At 43.7% G+C, this 20,831-nt stretch overlaps 1 protein-coding gene across 6 annotated transcripts in view; it reads left to right on the top strand.

The window, feature by feature from the left end:
* CCDC181 (coiled-coil domain containing 181) overlaps nt 1-20,831 on the top strand; it is a 162,657-nt gene that overhangs the window by 128,626 nt on the left and 13,200 nt on the right. For 5 of the 6 annotated variants that reach the window (XM_068269818.1, XM_068269813.1, XM_068269816.1 and 2 more), the window contains one exon: nt 12,430-14,435. In XM_068269818.1, coding sequence (XP_068125919.1) covers nt 12,430-12,592 — 163 coding nt within the window. In that variant the 3' untranslated portion in view covers nt 12,593-14,435. Of the gene's footprint in view, nt 1-12,429; nt 14,436-20,831 lie in introns of those variants that run through there. The other variant, XR_011026388.1, reaches the window with a different exon arrangement.

The following is a 20,831-nucleotide window of genomic DNA, read 5'->3' as shown; positions in this document are numbered from 1 at the left end:
CAGCTGAACTGGGTGTGAGGAGTGCCTGGTGATTTGGGCACTGACATAGGCCACAATATATATGTACAGTGGCTTGCAAAAGTATTCGGACCCCTTGAAGTTTTCCACATTTTGTCACATTACTGCCACAAACATGAATCAATTTTATTGGAATTCCACGTGAAAGACCAATAGAAAGTTGTGTACACGTGAGAAGTCATACATGATTCCAAACATTTTTTACAAATCAATAACTGCGAAGTGGGGTGTGCGTAATTATTCAGCCCCCTGAGTCAATACTTTGTAGAACGACCTTTTGCTGCAATTACAGCTGCCAGTCTTTTAGGGTATGTCTCTACCAGCTTTGCACATCTAGAGACTGAAATCCTTGCCTATTCTTCTTTGCAAAACAGCTCCAGCTCAGTCAGATTAGATGGACAGCGTTTGTGAACAGCAGTTTTCAGATCTTGCCACAGATTCTTGATTGGATTTAGATCTGGACTTTGACTGGGCCATTCTAACACATGGATATGTTTTGTTTTAAACCATTCCACTTTTTTTTTTCCACGTTTACTATTATCTGCTTGTAGTCATATATATTGTTATGGTATACCAAAAACACAGAGTGTCTTTTTTGGATGTTATTTGCCTCAGCTTGTATTATACTGTGATTAATGTGATTTTGATACACTTTTTGTATTCATATTTAATACAATTATTATCTTTGCATCAATTTTGGTGTGCAGGTATATTTGATTTTCTTGGCAACATAGGGACTGGGCACTGGAGTTTGGCTAGTGTTAGCGGTGGTTAATCCAGCGGTGGACTTAGCGGCGGTAGCAATGGTGTGTCTATGGGAAGCAGAGGAAAGTACAGTTGTGCTCATACGTTTACTAAACCAAACCAACGCCCTCTGGCAGTGTAAAAGACCAATGTTCTGCGCCACCTGAGAATGCTGAACCCTGAAGCGGAAAGTACAGTTGTGCTCATACGTTTACTGAATCAAACCAACGCCCTCTGGCAGTGTAAAAGGCCAATGTTCTGCGCCACCTGAGAATGCTGAACCCTAGGAAAGCTTCAGGCTCTGATGGTGTTTCCCCATCCTGCCTGAAAACCTGTTCATGGCAGCTCACCCCATTCCTCACCTCCATCTACGCCAAGTCACTATGTGAAGGCAAGGTCGTCATTTGCTTCAAGAAGTCCCTGCCCCTAAAAAGCAAGGAGTCTCCGACCTCAACAATTTCAGGCCAGTGGCCCTTACATCTGTCGTCATGAAGACCTTTGAAAGAGTGGTCCTGTCCTGTCTTAGACACTGACTTCCTCACAAATAGATTCCAAGTTGTCAAACTGGGTAGCACTCAAGGGTCACCAACACAGGAGCCCCACAAGGCTGTGTCTTTTCACTGATCCTGTTCTCCCTCTAAACGAATAACTGCATATCCAAGGCAAACTCTAAAAGGATAACGGAGGTGACATGTGACATGATGAGATAGACATGTGTATGTACAGTGCCAAGCACACAAATAACTAGGCTATCTTCCTTTTTGTCTTTCTCTGCCTGAAAGAGTTATACATCAGACAAGCAAGTGACAGTTTCTGCCCGGGTCGGACTGGGTCAGACTATAGCATAACCCTCACTGGTAATTACAGCCACAAAACACTTTCCTGTCAGTAAATGGTTTCTGAGAGCAGGAAAGAGGTAAAAATGATCAATAATTCATAGATTTGAGCTCTGGAATACTTCAATGAAGATGTAATTGAGCAGAGATAATGAAACAGTAAATACTTAAAAACTAGATTTAAATATAAAATAAAACTATGGGATATAAAAAAAAAAGTCCTTTTAGGAGAAGGAGGACCGATACAATTGTTTTTCTCGTCAGTTTATTTTCACCTCGGATGTCCTTTAAAGTCATCAAATTTACTAACGACACCACCATCGTGGGCCTTGTAATTAAAAATGATGAGCAGGTCTATTGTGAGGAGGTTGACAGAGTATGCTACTAGTGTAAAGAGAACAACCTGGTACTCAACACAGCTAAAACCATTGAGATGATCATCGACTTTAGAAAGCATGCCCCACCCACCTCCGATGTATATCGGTAGGCCCGAAGTCAAAATAGTATCCATGATGACCTGAGCTGGAAGACCAACACTGCCTCCATCTAGAAGAAAGCCCTGCAGAGATGTTTCTTCCTTTGCCAACTAAAGAAATTCGGTATGGCACAGGAACTCCTAAAATCCTTCTATTTTGCCACCATTGAATCTGTCTTCTGTTATACCATCCTCCGCTAGAGGTAGATACAAACTTCACAGGGCCATCCGGTCAGCAGAGAGGATCATTGGGAAACCCCCTCCCCCACTAGACCTGTTCCTTAACCACTTCCCGGCCGCCGTATTGACAATTGGCGGCCGGGAAGTGGACCTCGCAAGGACCGCCGTATTGACAAATGGCGGCGGTCCTTGTAGGGGCATGGGCGGAGCGATCGCGTCATCCGTGACGCGATCCTCCGCCGGCGCCTGTCTCCGCTCACCCGCCGCAACATCCCGCCGGCCATACGGAAGCGCCGGTGGGATGTTAACCCGACGATCGCCGCATACAAAGTGTATAATACACTTTGTAATGTTTACAAAGTGTATTATACAGGCTGCCTCCTGTCCTGGTGGTCCCAGTGTCCGAGGGACCACCAGGGCAGGCTGCAGCCACCCCATGTCGCACCCAAGCACACTGATTTCTCCCCCCCTGCCCCAGATCGCCCACAGCACCCCTCAGACCCCCCCCTGCCCACCCCCCAGACCCCTGTTTGCACCCAATCACCCCCCTAATCACCCATCAATCACTCCCTGTCACTATCTGTCAACGCTATTTTTTTTTATCCCCCCCTTCCCCCTGCCCCCTCCTGATCACCCCCCACCCCTAAGATTCTCCCCAAACTCCCCCCCCTGTGTACTGTATGCATCTATCCCCCCTGATCACCTGTCAATCACCTGTCAATCACCCCCTGTCACTGCCACCCATCAATCAGCCCCTAACCTGCCCCTTGCGGGCAATCTGATCACCCACCCACACCAATAGATCGCCCGCAGATCCGACATCAGATCACCACCCAAGCGCAGTGTTTACATCTATTCTCTCCTCTAAACACCCACTAATTACCCATCAATCACCCCCTATCACCACCTGTCACTGTTACCCATCAGATCAGACCCTAATCTGCCCCTTGCGGGCACCCAATCACCCGCCTACACGCTCAGATTTCCCTCAGACCCCCCCCCCCCCTTATCAATTCGCCAGGGCATTCTTTACATCTGTCCTTCCCTGTAATAACCCTCTGATCACCTGTCAATCACCCATCAATCACCCCCTGTCACCACCTGTCACTGTTACCCATCAGATCAGACCCTAATCTGCCCCTTGCGGGCACCCAATCACCCGCCTACACGCTCAGATTGACCTCAGACCCCCCCTTATCAATTTGCCAGTGCAATATTTACATCTGTCCTTCCCTGTAATAACCCACTGATCACCCATCAATCACCCCCTGTCACTGCCACCCATCAATCACCCCCTGTCACTGCCAACCATCAATCAGCCCCTAACCTGCCCCTTGCGGGCAATCTGATCACCCACCCACACCAATAGATTGCCCGCAGATGCGACATCAGATCACCACCCAAGCGCAGTGTTTACATCTATTCTCTCCTCTAAACACCCATTAATTACCCATCAATCACCCATCAATCACCCCCTATCACCACCTGTCACTGTTACCCATCAGATCAGACCCTAATCTGCCCCTTGCGGGCACCCAATCACCCGCCTACACGCTCAGATTGCCCTCAGACCCCCCCTTATCAATTCGCCAGTGCAATATTTACATCTGTGCTTCCCTGTAATAACCCACTGATCACCTGTCAATCACCTGTCAATCACCCATCAATCACCCCCTGTCACTGCCACCCATCAATCAGCCCCTAACCTGCCCCTTGCGGGCAATCTGATCACCCACCCACACCAATAGATCGCCCGCAGATCCGACATCAGATCACCTCCCAAGTGCAGTGTTTACATCTGTTCTCTCCTCCAAACACCCACTAATTACCCATCAATCACCCCCTGTCACTGCTACCCATCAGATTAGACCCCTATCTGCCCCTAGGGCACTCAATCACCCGCCCATACCCTCAGAACGCCCTCAGACCCCAGCCCTGATCACCTCGCCAGTGCATTGCTTGCATCTATTCCCCCCTCTAATCACACCTTGAGACACCCATCAATCACCTCCTGTCACCCCCTAGCACACCTACCCATCAGATCAGGCCCTAATTTGCCCCGTGTGGGCTCCTGATCACTCGGCCAAACCCTCAGATCCCCCTCAGTCCCCCTTCCGATCACCTCCCCAGTGCATTGATTGCATCTATTTTCCCCTCTAACCACCCCCTGAGACACCCATCAATCACCTCCTGTCACCCCCTAGCACTCCTATCGATCAGATCAGGCCCAATACAACCTGTCATCTAAAAGGCCACCCTGCTTATGACCGGTTCCACAAAATTCGCCCCTTCATAGACCACCTGTCATCAAAATTTTCAGATGCTTATACCCCTGAACAGTCATTTTGAGACATTTGGTTTCCAGACTACTCACGGTTTTGGGCCCGTAAAATGCCAGGGCGGTATAGGAACCCCACAAGTGACCCCATTTTAGAAAAAAAGACACCCCAAGGTATTCTGTTAGGTGTATGACGAATACATAGAAGATTTAATTTTTTGTCAAAAGTTAGCGGAAATTGATTTTTATTGTTTTTTTTCACAAAGTGTCATTTTTCACTAACTTGTGACAAAAAATAAAAATCTTCTATTCTAACGGAATACCTTGGGGTGTCTTCTTTCTAAAATGGGGTCACTTGTGGGGTTCCTATACTGCCCTGGCATTTTAGGGGCCCTAAACCGTGAGGAGTAGTCTACAAAACAAATGCCTCAAAATGACCTGTGAATAGGACGTTGGGCCCCTTAGCGCACCTAGGCTGCAAAAAAGTGTCACACATGTGGTATCACCGTACTCAGGAGAAGTAGTATAATGTGTTTTGGGGTGTATTTTTACACATACTCATGCTGGGTGGGAGAAATCTCTCTGTAAATGGACAATTGTGTGTAAAAAAAAATCAAAAGATTGTCATTTACAGAGAGATTTCTCCCACCCAGCATGGGTATGTGTAAAAATACACCACAAAACACATTATACTACTTCTCCTGAGTACGGCGGTACCACATGTGTGGCACTTTTTTACACCCTGAGTGCGCTAAGGGGCCCAAAGTCCAATGAGTACCTTTAGGAGTTCACAGGACATTTTGCGACATTGTTGGTTTCAAGACTACTCCTCACGGTTTAGGGCCCCTAAAATGCCAGGGCAGTACAGGAACCCCACAAATGACCCCATTCTAGAAAGAAGACACCCAAAGGTATTCCGTTAGGAGTATGGTGAGTTCATAGAAGATTTTATTTTTTGTCACAAGTTAGCGGAAAATGACACTTTGTGAAAAAAAAAACAATTAAAATCAATTTCCGCTAACTTGTGACAAAAATAAAATCTTCTATGAACTCACCATACTCCTAACGGAATACCTTGGGGTGTCTTCTTTCTAAAATGGGGTCATTAGTGGGGTTCTTATACTGCCCTGGCATTTTAGGGGCCCTAAACCGTGAGGAGTAGTCTTGAAACAAAAATGACCTGTGAAATCCTAAAGGTACACATTGGACTTTGGGCCCCTTAGCGCAGTTAGGGTGCAAAAAAGTGCCACACATGTGGTATCGCCGTACTCGGGAGAAGTAGTACAATGTGTTTTGGGGTGTATTTTTACACATACCTATGCTGGGTGGGAGAAATATCTCTGTAAATGGACAATTGTGTGTAAAAAAAATCAAAAGATTGTCATTTACAGAGAGATTTCTCCCACCCAGCATGGGTATGTGTAAAAATACACCTCAAAACACATTGTACTACTTCTCCTGAGTACGGCAATACCACGTGTGGCACTTTTTTACAGCCTAACTGCGTTAAGGGGTCCAAAGTCCAATGAGCACCTTTAGGCTTTACAGGGGTGCTTACAATTAGGCACCCCCCAAAATGCCAGGACAGTAAACACACCCCACAAATGACCCCATTTTGGAAAGTGGACACTTCAAGGTATTCAGAGAGGGGCATGGTGAGTCCGTGGCAGATTTCATTTTTTTTTTTTGTCGCAAGTTAGAAGAATGGGAAACTTTTTTTTTTTGTCACAAAGTGTCATTTTCCGCTTACTTGTGACAAAAAATAATATCTTCTATGAACTCACTATGCCTCTCAGTGAATACTTTGGGATGTCTTCTTTCCAAAATGGGGTCATTTGGGGGGTATTTATACTATCCTGGAATTCTAGCCCCTCATGAAACATGACAGGGGGTCAGAAAGTCATAGATGCTTGAAAATGGGAAAATTCACTTTTTGCACCATAGTTTGTAAATGCTATAACTTTTACCCAAACCAATAAATATAGGCTGAATGGGTTTTTTTTCATCAAAAACATGTTTGTCCACATTTTTCGCGCTGCATGTATACAGAAATTTTACTTTATTTGAAAAATGTCAGCACAGAAAGTTAAAAAAAAATCATTTTTTTGCCAAAATTCATGTCTTTTTTGATGAATATAATAAAAAGTAAAAATCGCAGAAGCAATCAAATAGCACCAAAAGAAAGCTTTATTAGTGACAAGAAAAGGAGTCAAAATTCATTTAGGTGGTAGGTTGTATGAGCGAGCAATAAACCGTGAAAGCTGCAGTGGTCTGAATGGAAAAAAAGTGCCTGGTCCTTAAGGGGGTTAAAGCCCACGGTCCTCAAGTTGTTAAAGTGAACCTAAAGTCAGACAGAAAAAATGAGTTTAACTCACCTGGGGCTTCCCTAAGCCCCCTGAAGCTGATCGGTGCCCACGCTGACTCCATCAGATGTCCCTGGACCGGCCGGCGGCGACTTCCGGTTTCGCCGTCACCGGCCGACAGGCTGGGAACGCGAGTGATTCTTCGCGTTCCCAGCCAGAATAGCGCCCGCTATGCTGCTATTGCAGCCTCCCTATGCTGCAATAGCAGCATAGGGGGCGCTATTCTGGCTGGGAACGCGAAGAATCACTCGCGTTCCCAGCCTGTCGGCCGGTGACGGCAAAACCGGAAGTCGCCGCCGGCCGGTCCAGGGACATCTGATGGAGTCAGCGTGGGCACCGATCAGCTTCAGGGGGCTGAGGGAAGCCCCAGGTGAGTTAAACTCATTTTTTCTGTCTGACTTTAGGTTCACTTTAGCTCCAGACTGCTCTCAAGAGAGGCCTTTGTTACTTCAGACGGCTCCCATCAGGTCATAGATTCCGGACCATCTCCACCAGTTCCTCAATGCACAGGAACAGTTTCTTTCCTGCCTTTGTCAAACTCTTGAACTCTCCCCACGCCTCCCACCCCGCGTTCACCCCCCTCCTTTTCCCTTTTAGACTGCATCTGCTGCTGCTACTCCCTGGTCACGGCCATTGACAATTTGTTTACCGATATACTGTCTCTTGTTTGATGTGTTTGTTGTGCTGCTTATTGTTGTGTATTATTGAATACTGTCTTACTACCTACTTTTGAGTCTGTATGTTCCAAAAGGAATTCTGAGAATGACCCAGTGGTGCTTGATGAATAAAGGTCATTCTGATTCTGAAACCCTGGCAGAATTTATGGTTTGTAACCATTTTTCACAGAGTATGAATGATAACACAAAAACACTTCTTTCACTCACGATTAGTGGCTGAAGCCATTTGTCTATGTTTAACCTTTTTATATCAGAATTACTACACAAACTACCTAAATGACTCAGATCAAAAGTTTACATACCCTAGTTCTTAATAACGTGTATTGCCCCCTTTAACCACTCTGTGACCTCCTAACGCCGATCGGCGGAAGCAGAGTGGCTCCCCTAGGAATGCCTAACACCAATCGGCATCAAGTCGTGGGGACGGAGATTAGAGGGGATCATGTATGCATCCGCACCCCCGCTGAGTGACGGATCGGAGCTCCGACATCAGCTTGCTAAAATCTTCTATGAACTCGCCATACTCCTAACGGAATACCTTGGGGTATCTTCTTTCTAAAAATGGGGTCACTTGTGGGGTTCCTAAACTGCCCTGGCATTTAAGGGGCCCTAAACCGTGAGGAGTAGTCTGGAAATCAAATGCCTCAAAATGACCTGTGAAATCCTAAAGGTACTCATAGGACTTTGGGCCCCTTAGCACACCTAGGCTGCAAAAAAGTGCCACACATGTGGTATCGCCATACTCAGGAGAAGTAGTCTGTACTATATCTCTGTAAATGGACAATTGTGTGTAAAAAAATAAATAAAAAATTGTCATTTACAGAGATATTTCTCCCAGCCATGATGGGTATGTGTAAAAACACACCCCAAAACACATTATACTACTTCTCCTGAGTACGGCGATACCACATGTGTGACACTTTTTTGCAGCCTAGGTGCGCTAAGGGGCCCAAAGTCCTATGAGCACCTTAAGGGCTGGTTCAGACGGACGTTTGGAGGCGTTGCGTTTGCTGGCGTCGCGTTCAGCAGCGTTCGTGTGCGTTTGGATGCGGTCGCGTTTTTTCTTCCCCTAGGGGGACATTAGCCGTCGCGGTTAACCTCCCCTGGAAGCTACATGTAGCTTCCAGGGGCTCCTTGAACGCCAGAGAAAATCGGGACCCAAACGCTGCGTTTGTGTAAACGCGCTTGAAAGCTTGGTACAAACGCTCCCATTCACTTGAATGGGAGCGTTTAACACCAAGCCCTGAACGCTGGCTGTAAACGCTCTGCAAACGTCCGTCTGAACCAGCCCTTAGGCTTTACAGGGGTGCTTACAATTTAGCACCCCCTAAAATGCCAGGACAGTAAATACACCCCACAAATGACCCCATTTTGGAAAGTAGACACCCCAAAGTATTCAGAGAGGGGCATGATGAGTATGTGGCAGATTTCATTTTTTTGTCACAAGTTAGCAGAAATTGAATTTTTTTTTATTTTTTGTCACAAAGTGTCATTTTCCGCTAACTTGTGACAAAAAATAAAATCTTCTATGAACTCACCATGCCTCTTAGTAAATACTTTGGGATGTCTTCTTTCCAAAATGGGGTCATTTGGGGGGTATTTATACTATCCTGGAATTCTAGCCCCTCATGAAACATGACAGGTGCTTAGAAAAGTCAGAGATGCTTCAAAATGGGAAAATTCACTTTTTGCACCATAGGTTGTAAACCCTATAACTTTTACCCAAACCAATAAATATACACTTATTGGATTTTTTTTTCATCAAAGACATGTAGCACAATAAATGTGGACAAAAATTTATATAGAGATTTTACTTTATTTGAAAAATGTCAACACAGAAAGTAAAAAAAAAATCATTTTTTTGACAAAATTCATGTCTTTTTTGATGAATATAATAAAAACAAAAAATCACAGCAGCAATCAAATAGCACCAAAAGAAAGCTGTATTAGTGACAAGAAAAGGAGGTAAAATTCATTTAGATAGTAGGTTGTATGACCGAGCAATAAACCGTTAAAGCTGCAGTGGTCTGAATGGAAAAAAAGTGTCTGGTTCTTTAAGGGGTTTTAAGACTGCAGTCCTTCAGGGCTCGTTCCCACTATCGCGAATCCGCATGCGTCCAACGCATGCGGATTCGCACATGTAATGTGAGTGGATGGGGCTGTTTCCACTCCTGCGGTGGCGTTGTGCGTTTTTTGTTGCGGAGAAAAAACGCACAAAAGAGGCAACGATTTCGCCTGCGTCGGGAATCCGTGCGAATCGCCGCTAATGTATTTAATAGTAAAAACGCATGCGTTTTTTACATGCGTTTTTACCCGCGATTCGCGTGCGATTTCGCACCTTTTCCAATGTTATTTTGCCCTGGCAGTGACATGGTTAATTTCGCATGGCACCCTGCCATGCGAAATCGCACGCGAAATCGCGGGTAAAAACGCATGCAGAAACGCATCCGCATGCGTTTTTACAAGCGTCGGAATGCCGGCGAATCGCGTCGCAACAGTGGAAACAAGCCCTCAGTCTCAAAAATAGTTTTTGCTCTCAATACTATGTATATCTCTTTAATTTTTTTAATGGGGTATGAATATCTCTCCCCCTCATTTTCCCCCCAACTCACCCATGCCTGTGCCGTTGCCGAGTCACTGGTCCAGGAGGATGTGGGTAAGCCTGCTGGATTGTGGGGAAGATTTTTTTCTCTCTCTCCTCCTCCCCTCCTTTGCCGTTTGAAAGTCTCGCAAGAGCTGCGAGCTTTCACAGTATACTTCATACAGGCGGAGGAAGAAGGAGAAGTAGCAGCCGCTTTTAGTGTATTGAGGACGCTGCAGCAGCAGCACTACAATCACCAGGAGAGAGACAGGAGGAGGCCAGGTATGTCCGCACCACCCGTCCACCCACCTGTCCCAGATCAACAATCACTTTCTATTATGCAGATCTCCCTGCAGCAGCGCTAGCAGGGATGAGTTTTATATGTTTCAGATGGCAATACATTGTATCTGATCAGAGCTGTATACTGGCACGGCTACAGTTCACGGTCATGTTAGAATTGTAGCCGTGCCAGTATACAACTCTGATCTGTTACAATGTATTGCCGTCTGTCATTAGACACACATGAAACTCATCCCTGCATGTATGCTAGCGCTGCTGCTGCTGGGAGATCTGCATAATAGGAAGCAATAGAGTATCTGGAACGGGAGGGTTGATGGTAGTGTGCAGGCATCCCTGGCCTGCTTCTGTCACTCATAGGGCTTGATTCACAAAAGCGTGATAATTGCTATCACGGCAGTTATCATGCGATCTGCCGAGCCTGAAGGTTTGCGCGCGAAAAGGATTAAGTTCGCGTGTAAACGAAGGTTTGCGTGCGATCACGCGCGTAATAGCGCACAAACCTTTGTTTACCACGCAGCATAATCCTTTACGTGCGCAAACCTTTGCACGCGGCAGATCGCATGATAACTGCCGTGATAGCAGTTATCACGCTTTTGTAAATCAATCCCATAGATCGCAGCACAGCACAGATCGCAGCGAAAATGCACAGCTTCTTCTTCCTCCATTTAGAAACTAGCCACACATATTGCCACCTATTAAAGGGCACATATGAAAATTGCCACCAAATAGTAAAAATTATGGGGGTGGGGGTATTTATGTTGAAATGTGTGGTCTGAGGCTTGGGGGAGATTGTGATTTAGGGCCCTTCTCCACTGGCTGCGATCCAATTCAAAAAGCGGATCGCAGCCGTTTTTCCAATCGCTAGAGCACCGCGATAACATGTAAATTGCAGTGCTTATTTTCCACTATGATGCTTCGTTCGTGATGCTTTTTTTACGAATCGTGATCGCCTGGCGGCGCAATTCTCTTTGCGATTGTGCTACATTCCCAGCCGCGGTACAGTGCAACATGGACAGTGGAAAAAGCAGCTTGCGCAGTCGCAAGCGCAGGTGATTTGCGCCTGCGATCATGCTTGCTAGTGAAAAAGGGCCCCTATGCCTCATTCACACTATATGCACTGCTGTGTGCATTTCAGCAGCGCGTATAGTATGCGATCAGCAAGAACATCAGAAGTGCATAGAGAGCACTTCTGATGTTCATACTATGTGCGCTGCGTAGCAGTGCGATGCGCTATCGCACTGCTGCATGCATTTTTGTAAAAGCGCATCATTGATCCCATTCACTGCAATGAATGGGATCAGCAATGCATATGGCTTGCGATCGGGTGCGCTTGCGTCCCGAACGCACAGCCATGCGCTTTTTCTAATGTGAACAAGGCATTAGGAAAGTTTACTCATTGATATAGGCTTGTTGTCAGGATGATGTGTGCTGTCGGAGGGACAGCAGGGAGGGGAAAATAAACACTGTGCTGGGATAAAAAAGAAAAGGGCAGAAGTGATGTCACTTTTGGCATCACAGAGAAACAGTGAAGATGGAAACCAGCATAAAAATGTTTCTTTTTTCATATTACTTTTTTACTACATTCTGCCAGTGAACACTAACGTTAATGGGAAAGGTAGGCTGAACAAGTAATTTCCTGTAGAATGATATTTTATTATTTTTTTCAGTTAATATGGACTTCAAACCCACGTTAATGTACGCAATATTTCTAGATACTGCAAGCCTACTACTTTTAATCTTTTTAGGTTAGCAAATAAATACTACCATGCTGATTCATAACTTCCTGCTCTGAAATTGTTGTATTTTATGTAGCTGTCCTGAGAAGGGTTTTTCTCCCAACAGAAACTGCAACTTAACTTTAAATTTGGGCATAAATGTACTTGATTGTAAAGATTTAAAGATATTCATTGCTGAATAATCACAACTATTATAGCCTGTGGTATGTTTTGCAACTAATTGACATATAATATTTTGTAGGTGGCTAAAACAGAAGAGAATACAAAAACAGATTGAACAGCAAGTTGCTAAGGAAAGATCTAGAAGACTTTTGTTAGAAGCAAGAAGACGGAAGCAAATACATAATCTTCTTTACAATGTCTCTGACTCCAAATCCTTCTGCTACGTGGATCCCTACAGCTAAAAAGCTCTGTTCATATCAGTATTCAGCACTGGTGTTAACATGTTATACACCTATTTGTTAGAGATTAATAGCACATAGAGGTATGAGCAAGGACAGATTCTTCTCCCCATCCCTTCCTATTCCCATCAACTTTCTATCTATCATCTTCCCCCTCATTTACTTTCTTTCTGTCACCTATCCCCATCCATTTTGCCTTTTTTTTTATAAATTCACTACTCATGCCCATTCATTTTCCAAAACGGGTGATTTGGGTGCATAGCCTGGCTAGTAATTTGGGCACTTGCATAGACTGCAATGTTACTTTAGCGGGCTATAGCGGAAGCAAGTATTTAATTTTGAGTTCAGTTATCATATAGCTAATCTCCAGGTAACGTCAAGGGTAGAAAGCAGTGGTGCATGTAGTTTGGCTGCTATGTAGCCGAAGTCCAGATAGTGTCAAAGATAATGGTGGCGGTGCACAACGTTTGGCTTCATGGTAGCCAAACTCCAAATAGTAGAAAAGGGGTTTAAGTAACGCTAGGGAGGCAGAAAGGTGCATGGAGTTTGACTGCTATGTAGCTGAACTCCATTTATTGGCAGGAGTAAGTGATAGGGAGTAAGTGATTATGTCACCAAATCCCACATCAGATAACTATTACTGTAAGTCGTGGGTGGAGGAGGTTAGTGTTAGTGGTAGGTAGGGGGTAGGTTAGTGTTCGGAGTAGGTGGGGGGAGGGTTAATGTGAGAGATAGGTTAGGTAAGGTGATAGTAGAATATTGGTATCATTACCAGTATTCTACTATCTGGATTATCCAATGCCCATGCCCAACTATCGGCATTATCGAACACCCTACTCAGATTTCTGTCCATCCCGTACCTATCCCCACCAATGTTCGGTTGCCTTCCCGTCCCCATCCATTTTCCCCCTTATTGTGCCCAGCCTCTACACTGTGCCACCACTACAGGCCCCATTCACAGCTTTGACTGGTTCCAGTCAGAGTAGAGCACATTCTCTGTCCTTTCCGCATGCCCTTATGGATCGTGCTCCCAAACATCTGTGAAGAGCTGCTGAAGCAGAGAGTCCTGGCCATAAAAAAAAATGCAGAGCCACGGATACCCAGGATGCTTCCAGCAACAGCTGCTACACACAACTGTGCAGGAGCACAGCCAAAGAGGATGCATGGATTGAGCAGAGCATACAAATGGAGGGGAGGCCAGGCACAATAAGGGGTCACGTAGACCTTACAGATTTTGCAGGTATGTATAACTTTGTCTCACCTTGGGTTTATTTTAATCACATAACAGAAATGCAGATCTTTAAGCAAAAAAGCAGCAGATATTACTATTTCTTAAGGTGGCCACACACGATACAATAAAATGATCCGATTTTACAGCAATTCGATGAAAACGATCGTATCTCTCGAAAAAATCAAAAGCTTTTTTTTTCATTCGACTGAAAAATCCGATCGGAATTCCCGTTTTTTTCGATTTAAATCGATCCGGACTGCCAGATATTTCTGTTCAATTTCTCTAAAGATTGTATGGTGTGTGTTGGATTGTAAGTTTATTAATATACACACCCTAGCAATTTTCTCAGAGTTTCCAATCATTTTTATCATAATTGGGGAAAAATTTAACATAGGTGTGTGGTACATTGGTCATATTTTTTAATTTGTTACAATCAGTCAGAAAAATTTATTGCAATTTTTAAATTGAACAGATATTTAAAAAATTGTATGGTGTGTGGCCACCTTTAGACAGCTTAGACGTTTACTGAAAGATCTTCAAGAAAACAAAGAAGCAAGCATGAATGTATTACTGTTTTACTGCTCTTATAAACTATCTCTGTACTGCAGTACCTTACATGTATGCTGCTAGTTTTGAGCTGTTCATATGTTTCTCAGTGTGAGATCCTTTTATTTGACTTATTTCCAGCTTCATTGATATATCTAGTGTGACTCTTATCTAGTGTCTGCTTATACTCATTGCACAATTAGCCATATCTGACTCCACTGCACTTTATGAGATCAGCAGAAGGTGTATTCTGTCCTGTCTGTGCACTGCTCCTAACAATGCTTGCCTTAAAGAGACACTGAAGCGAAAAAAAATATATGATATAATGATTTGGTTGTGTACTATGAATAATTACTAAAAGATTAGCAGCAAAGAAAATATTCTCATACTTTTATTTTCAGGTATATAGTGTTTTTTCTAACATTGCATCATTCTATAATATGTGCAGATTACACAACACTCAGCATTCAAAATGATCCTTTCAGAGCAGTCTGTGAACTAATGACCTCTCCTCTGGCAGGGAAAAGTAAACAGTTCACTTACAGTTGAGATAAAAGTCAGAAGACAGTCCTCTCCACGACTAACTTAGTCAGAGAGCTTAATGGCTTGTTTGCATAGAGATAACAACTGGAGTTTCTCAACTCTTCCTGTACTGGAAACAATTAGACTGATGTATCTGATCTTAATGTTTTATTTCTTAGCTGTACTACACATACAAATCATAATATCATCAATTTTTTTCACTTCAGTGTCTCTTTAAAAACAGGAAACTTAAAGGGTAATCTCTCTTTAGCTGACTTAGTATAAATGGAGCCTAACACTTAAAGAGAGTCTGAAGCGAGAATAGATCTCGCTTCAGACCTCATATATAGCAGGGGCACGTGTGCCCCTGCTAAAACGCCGCTATCCCGTGGCTTAACGGGGGTCCCTGTCCCCCCAAATCCCCTCCGTAATGCGGGGGAGCGCTTCCGCATTGGGGCAGGACTAACCGCCGCAGCCCTGCCCCACGCGCGTCTGTCAGACGCGTATCTCCGCCTCTCCCCCGCCCCTCTCAGTCTTCCTTCACTGAGAGGGGCGGGGGAGAGTCGGCGATGCGCGTCTGATAGACGCGCTGTGAGGCAGGGCTGCAGCCGTTAGCCCTGCCTCTAGGAAGGGCTAATCTGCGACCAAGTTTTACGACCAAGGTATACGGGGGGTGGGTTGGGGGGTCAGGGACCCTCGTGCAGCCGCGGGATAGCGGCGTTTTAGCAGGGGCACACGTGCCCCTGCTATATATGAGAGCTGAAGCGAGATTTAGTCTCGCTTCAGTGTCTCTTTGAAAGTGTACCCGAGGCAACATGTGACAGGAGATAAACGTGTATGTACAGTGCAAAACATGTTAATAACTAGGCTCTTGTTATATCTTGCTGCCATGAAAGAGTTCATTTTCCATCATGCAAGTGGCAGCTTCTGTCTTGTCGGTACCTTGTTGGGAATATAGTACACAAGACAAGACACAGAACATTTATATTGCGCTTTTCTCCTGGCAGACTCAAAGCATCAGAACTGCTGCCACTAGTATGTGCTCAGTAGGCAGTAGCAGCATTAGGGGATCTTGCCCAAGGTCCCTTTACTTAATAGTAGCTGGTTTTTGTTTAAATATAAAATAAAGCCATGGGATATCTTTAAAAAAAGGTCATTTTTAGGAGTAGGAAAATAAATACAATTGTTTATAACATCAGTTTCTTGTTCACCTCGAGTTCACTTCAGGCTGTTTTCACATTGCAAACCAGCGTCAGCTATACGGTGCATGGCGCCGGCCACACCACCAAAACAGGCCTTTAAGGATACCTGAGGTGACATGTGACCTGATGAGATAGACATGGGTGTGTACAGTGCCTAGCACACACATAACTATGCTATGTTTCTTTTCTTCTTTCTCTGCCTGAAAGAGTTAAATATCAGGTATGTAAGTGGCTGACTCAGTCCTGACTCAGACAGGAAGTGACTACAGTGTGACCCTCACTAATAAGAAATTCCAACTATAAAACACTTTCCTAGCAGAAAATGGCTTCCGAGAGCAGGAAAGAGATTAAAAAGGGTCAATAATTCATAGATTCTAGCTCTGGCATACTTCAATGAATGTGTCATTGAGCAAAAACAATAAAACTGTTAAAACTTAAAAAGTAGAGTTTAACATAAAATAAAACTGTGGAATATCTTAAAAAGTAATTTTTAGGAGAAGGAAAATAGATACAATCATTTATTTCACTAGCTTATTTTTACTTCAGGTGTCCTTTCAGGGAACACAGCATTAGTACACGGTGTTCGCTGTCTGGCCACCAGCCAAGCAGGAAGTGACACGTGCTGCTGGTCACTTCCTACTTATGGTATGTGGAAGCGTATTGTAAAAACACACTTCCGCGCATGCGTGCCGCAACATTGCAGCGACGACGTTTTAAAAAAAAAACCTGGGTCGCATAGAGTAACATGACTTCCAGGCAGACGCAGGTCGCCGTGGGTCCTGCACGGTAATGTAGTTCTGCGCTAGCGTTAGATTGGGCACTTCCGGCGCAGCGTACTGCAACGTGGAAAGTATGAACCTCCCCATAGGGTTACATTAGGCTGCAGTAGCCTTACTTGAGCTGTGAGGGCTCTTTCACACCTTGCCAGTGTGAAAGGGCCCTCAAAGCTCAAGTAAAACCAACTGTAAAATAAACACAGCATGGCTTGTGTAATGTTAACTAGTTCAGCAGTAAACTGCATTGCTGACTGTTCTTTGTAGCGCAGTATTGTTCAGTCACTGCCTTACCAGGTTTCTGTGTCCTTCACCGTGCTAAGTTGATACTAGTACAGTGTGAGACGTGGGCACTTGCCAGCCTAGGAAAAGAAAGCTGCATAAAACACTACAGAGAACTACAAGATAAGCAGTGTCATAGCTATGGATCCATGGTCCTCAGTGCAAATTTTACACTGGGGCTTCTCCAGCATTTGTATGTGTAGTAGTCACATACTGTAGAATACCAAAATTAGCTTTCTATGGATAGCCACTGTGTAAGAGAGGTGTAAGCAGAGGTAAAGGAATGTTTTGTTAATGATTACCACTACTGTATACAAATCACATATAGAGGTTATAATTACCACTCCATCACCAACAAAGTACAAATGCAGTGACAGTGGGCCCTCAGGTCCAGGGGCCCTGGTGCGATCACAACCTCTGCATCCCCTATGGCTACACAATGAGGGATGTGCATCTGTGAGAAATGCACGGCATAGCGGAACTGATTAAAAATCGCTAAGCGTAATCGCAAGCGCTTTTTGTAGCGATTTGCAGTAGCGATTCCCAGTATCGCAATCGTGCATAGCTTTTTTCTATTGATGCCTAGTGATTTCGGAGCATTTGCATTTAGCCATTTTGTAGCTCTTGTGGCAAACAGGAAGTACACTTTGACCTGGAAGTGAACAGCTTTTAGCAAAAAAAGCTTTGAAATGGCGCTGTTCAGAGATTTTTAAATCAATTTTATAGTTTTCCTATACTTTACTTTGAGGCGTAATCGCCTCCAAAATGCTCCAAAAAAATCACATCACTCTGGTGTGAACTAGCCCTTACACATTAGCCAAGTGCTTTTCAAAACTATGGCACTTTCAAACGCACTCAAAAGCACTCTTGGTGTGAACCAGCCCTAATGCTAGGTACACACAATGCAATTTTCTGACAGATTTACTGTCAGATCGATTATTTCCAACATGCCCAATCTGATTTCCAATTGATTTTCAATCGATTTTCTGTTCGCTTCCATGAAAAATTGTTCGAAAAATCAATCGGAAATCAGATCGCACATGTTGGAAATAATCAATCTGACAGTAAATCTGTCAGAAAATTGCATCATGTGTACCTAGCATTATACGGTTTTCCTCTTGCTCTCACTTTCTATTGTTGTTGACCAAATACTTGAAACAAAGCCATGTAAACTTAGCTTAAGTTTGTCCCATTAGGGAGAGTTCTCCTGTTTTCATTTCCCTGTAGCCAAGTCAACAAGAAAAGAAATAGAGGAAGTTATCCTTGTAATAGCGGCACAAACATCAATCAAAAGACACATTGGTTTCAAATCAATTCTTAAATTTTCTCACAGGAGATGTTTTTGCACTTATTAAAATATATTTTCAGCCCTCACAAAAAGTACAGAAAATAAGTGTTTTCAATGAAATTATATTTGTTATTACTTCTCTTACATATTTTGAGCACTTTTTTACTTGCCAGGTACTGAATTATTTTTTATTTTACATTTCCTCTAAAATTGTATTTATTTAAAATCTATTTACAGTAAATATATCTGTATATACTTGAGTATAGGCCAACCCCCAACTTTTATTTTTTTTAAAACTGAAAAATGTTTGACTCGAGTATAAGCCGGGCTGGCAAAAGCCACAACCACAACACCACTCACAGCCACGGCCGGCCACAGCCATATATTAGAAAAGCAGCATAAATTCAGCAGATTGCAATAATAAGGCAGAACACAGGCCTACAATGGAGATGGACATGCAAATAATGCAAAGTTTAAGCGGGCATAAAGCAAGGAATGCAGAGCCACATAGTCATGTATCTAATACTTGATATATGAATGCAAGAAATCTCACCATTCAGTAGACACTGTCCCTGTATACCTTCCAAGGCTACAACTCAAGATGAGGATAGCTGGGAGCTCCCATGGAAATGTCAACCGTGTGGTCTCCCTCAGATGAGGCACCACTGTGCATATGGTGGGGGCACTGTGGGGGTTACTTAAAGAGTAGTAGTGACTCAAGTATAAGCCGAGACCCCCACTTTTGGGACACTTTTTTGCCCAAAAATTAGGCTTATACTTGAGTATATACAGTAAATACAATTTTAGAGGAAATGTTTTTACATCTCATTTACAAAATAAAAAATAATTCAGTACCTGGCAAGTGAAAAAGTGCTAAAAAAATATGTATTTCTGAAAAAATTTCTGGAATGTCAACAATTTTGGCCATGGCTGTAAATCTTAAATCAGGGCCATTGACAGATTGTTGACAGATTGTTAAATTAGAGGAGTGTATACATACTCAATTGTCACTCAAAGTAATCGGGACTCAAACCTTCGGACGACAGTTCAGAGGCTGAATCCTGTACAGACACCTTGCTTTGCTAGATGAGTGAATGGTTATTTTCTGTGAAAAGGAGGGAGGACGACACAGAATATTATGGAGATGCTTCTGGCAGGAGGAGTAAAGAAAGAAACAGAATACTCTCTGTCATTCTTTAAGTGAGCTTGAGGGACACCTGCACATGCAGTTAATTAGTATAGCATGTGTACGCACCATTAGAGAAGTGTATTGCATGCCAATGCAGACTGGTCCACCTTACACTGAGGGCCTGATGCAATTCCATTTGATAAAAAAAAAAAAGAAAAAAAAAGTTGCACTGTACAAATCATTTACTATACCAGCATATCCAATAACCAGTTTGACACTTCTATAAAAAAAAAATCTTGCATCAAGCAAGTACTCGATCACCTTGCACCTCACACACTTTCCCAGCAGATCCAGTTATCAATGTAATACTTGTAATGCCTATGCAAAACCTATTTAACCGGGGGCATTACACATGTTGGCTTCAGCATCAGTATGCTGCCCTTAGTTTTATTGTGGAATTTCTATTCTGTCCCCCAAATGGCTTGTGGCAAACTGCAAACGGGACTTATTACGCTTTTCAGTTAACAATGGCTTTCTTCTTGCCACTCTTCCATAGAGGCCAACTTTGTGCAGTGCACGACTAATAGTTGTCCTGTGGATAGATTCCCCCACCTGAGCTGTAGATCTCTGCAGCTCGTCCAGAGTCACCATGGGCCTCTTGACTGCATTTCTGATCAGCGCTCTCCTTGTTCGGCCTGTGAGTTTAGGTGGATGGCCTTGTCTTGGTAGTTTTACAGTTGTGCCATACTCCTTCCATTTCTGAATTATCGCTTGAACAGTGCTCCGTGGGATGTTCAAGGCTTTGGAAATCTTTTTGTAGCCTAAGCCTGCTTTAAATTTCTCAATAACTTTATCCCTGACCTGTCGGGTGTGTTCTTTGGACTTCATGGTGTTGTTGCTCCCAATATTCTCTTAGACAACCTCTGAGGCCGTCACAGAGCAGCTGTATTTGTACTGACATTAGATTACACACAGGTGCACTCTATTTAGTCATTAGCACTCATCAGGCAATGTCTATGAGCAACTGACTGCACTCAGACCACAGGGGGCTGAATAATTACACACACCCCATTTTGCAGTTATTTATGTGTAAAAAAGGTTTGGAAACATGTATGATTTCCGTTCCACTTCTCACATGTACACCACTTTGTATTGGTCTTTCACGTGGAATTCCAATAAAATGGATTCATATTTGTGGCAGTAATGTGACAAAATGTGGAAAACTTCAAGGCGGCCGAATACTTTTACAAGCCACTGTATGTTAAAGAA

This window comes from Hyperolius riggenbachi, chromosome 2, assembly GCF_040937935.1.
Source record: "Hyperolius riggenbachi isolate aHypRig1 chromosome 2, aHypRig1.pri, whole genome shotgun sequence".
Taxonomy (NCBI): domain Eukaryota; kingdom Metazoa; phylum Chordata; class Amphibia; order Anura; family Hyperoliidae; genus Hyperolius; species Hyperolius riggenbachi.
Note: the sequence above shows the minus strand (reverse complement) of the source record. Positions and strands in the feature narration are given on the sequence as shown.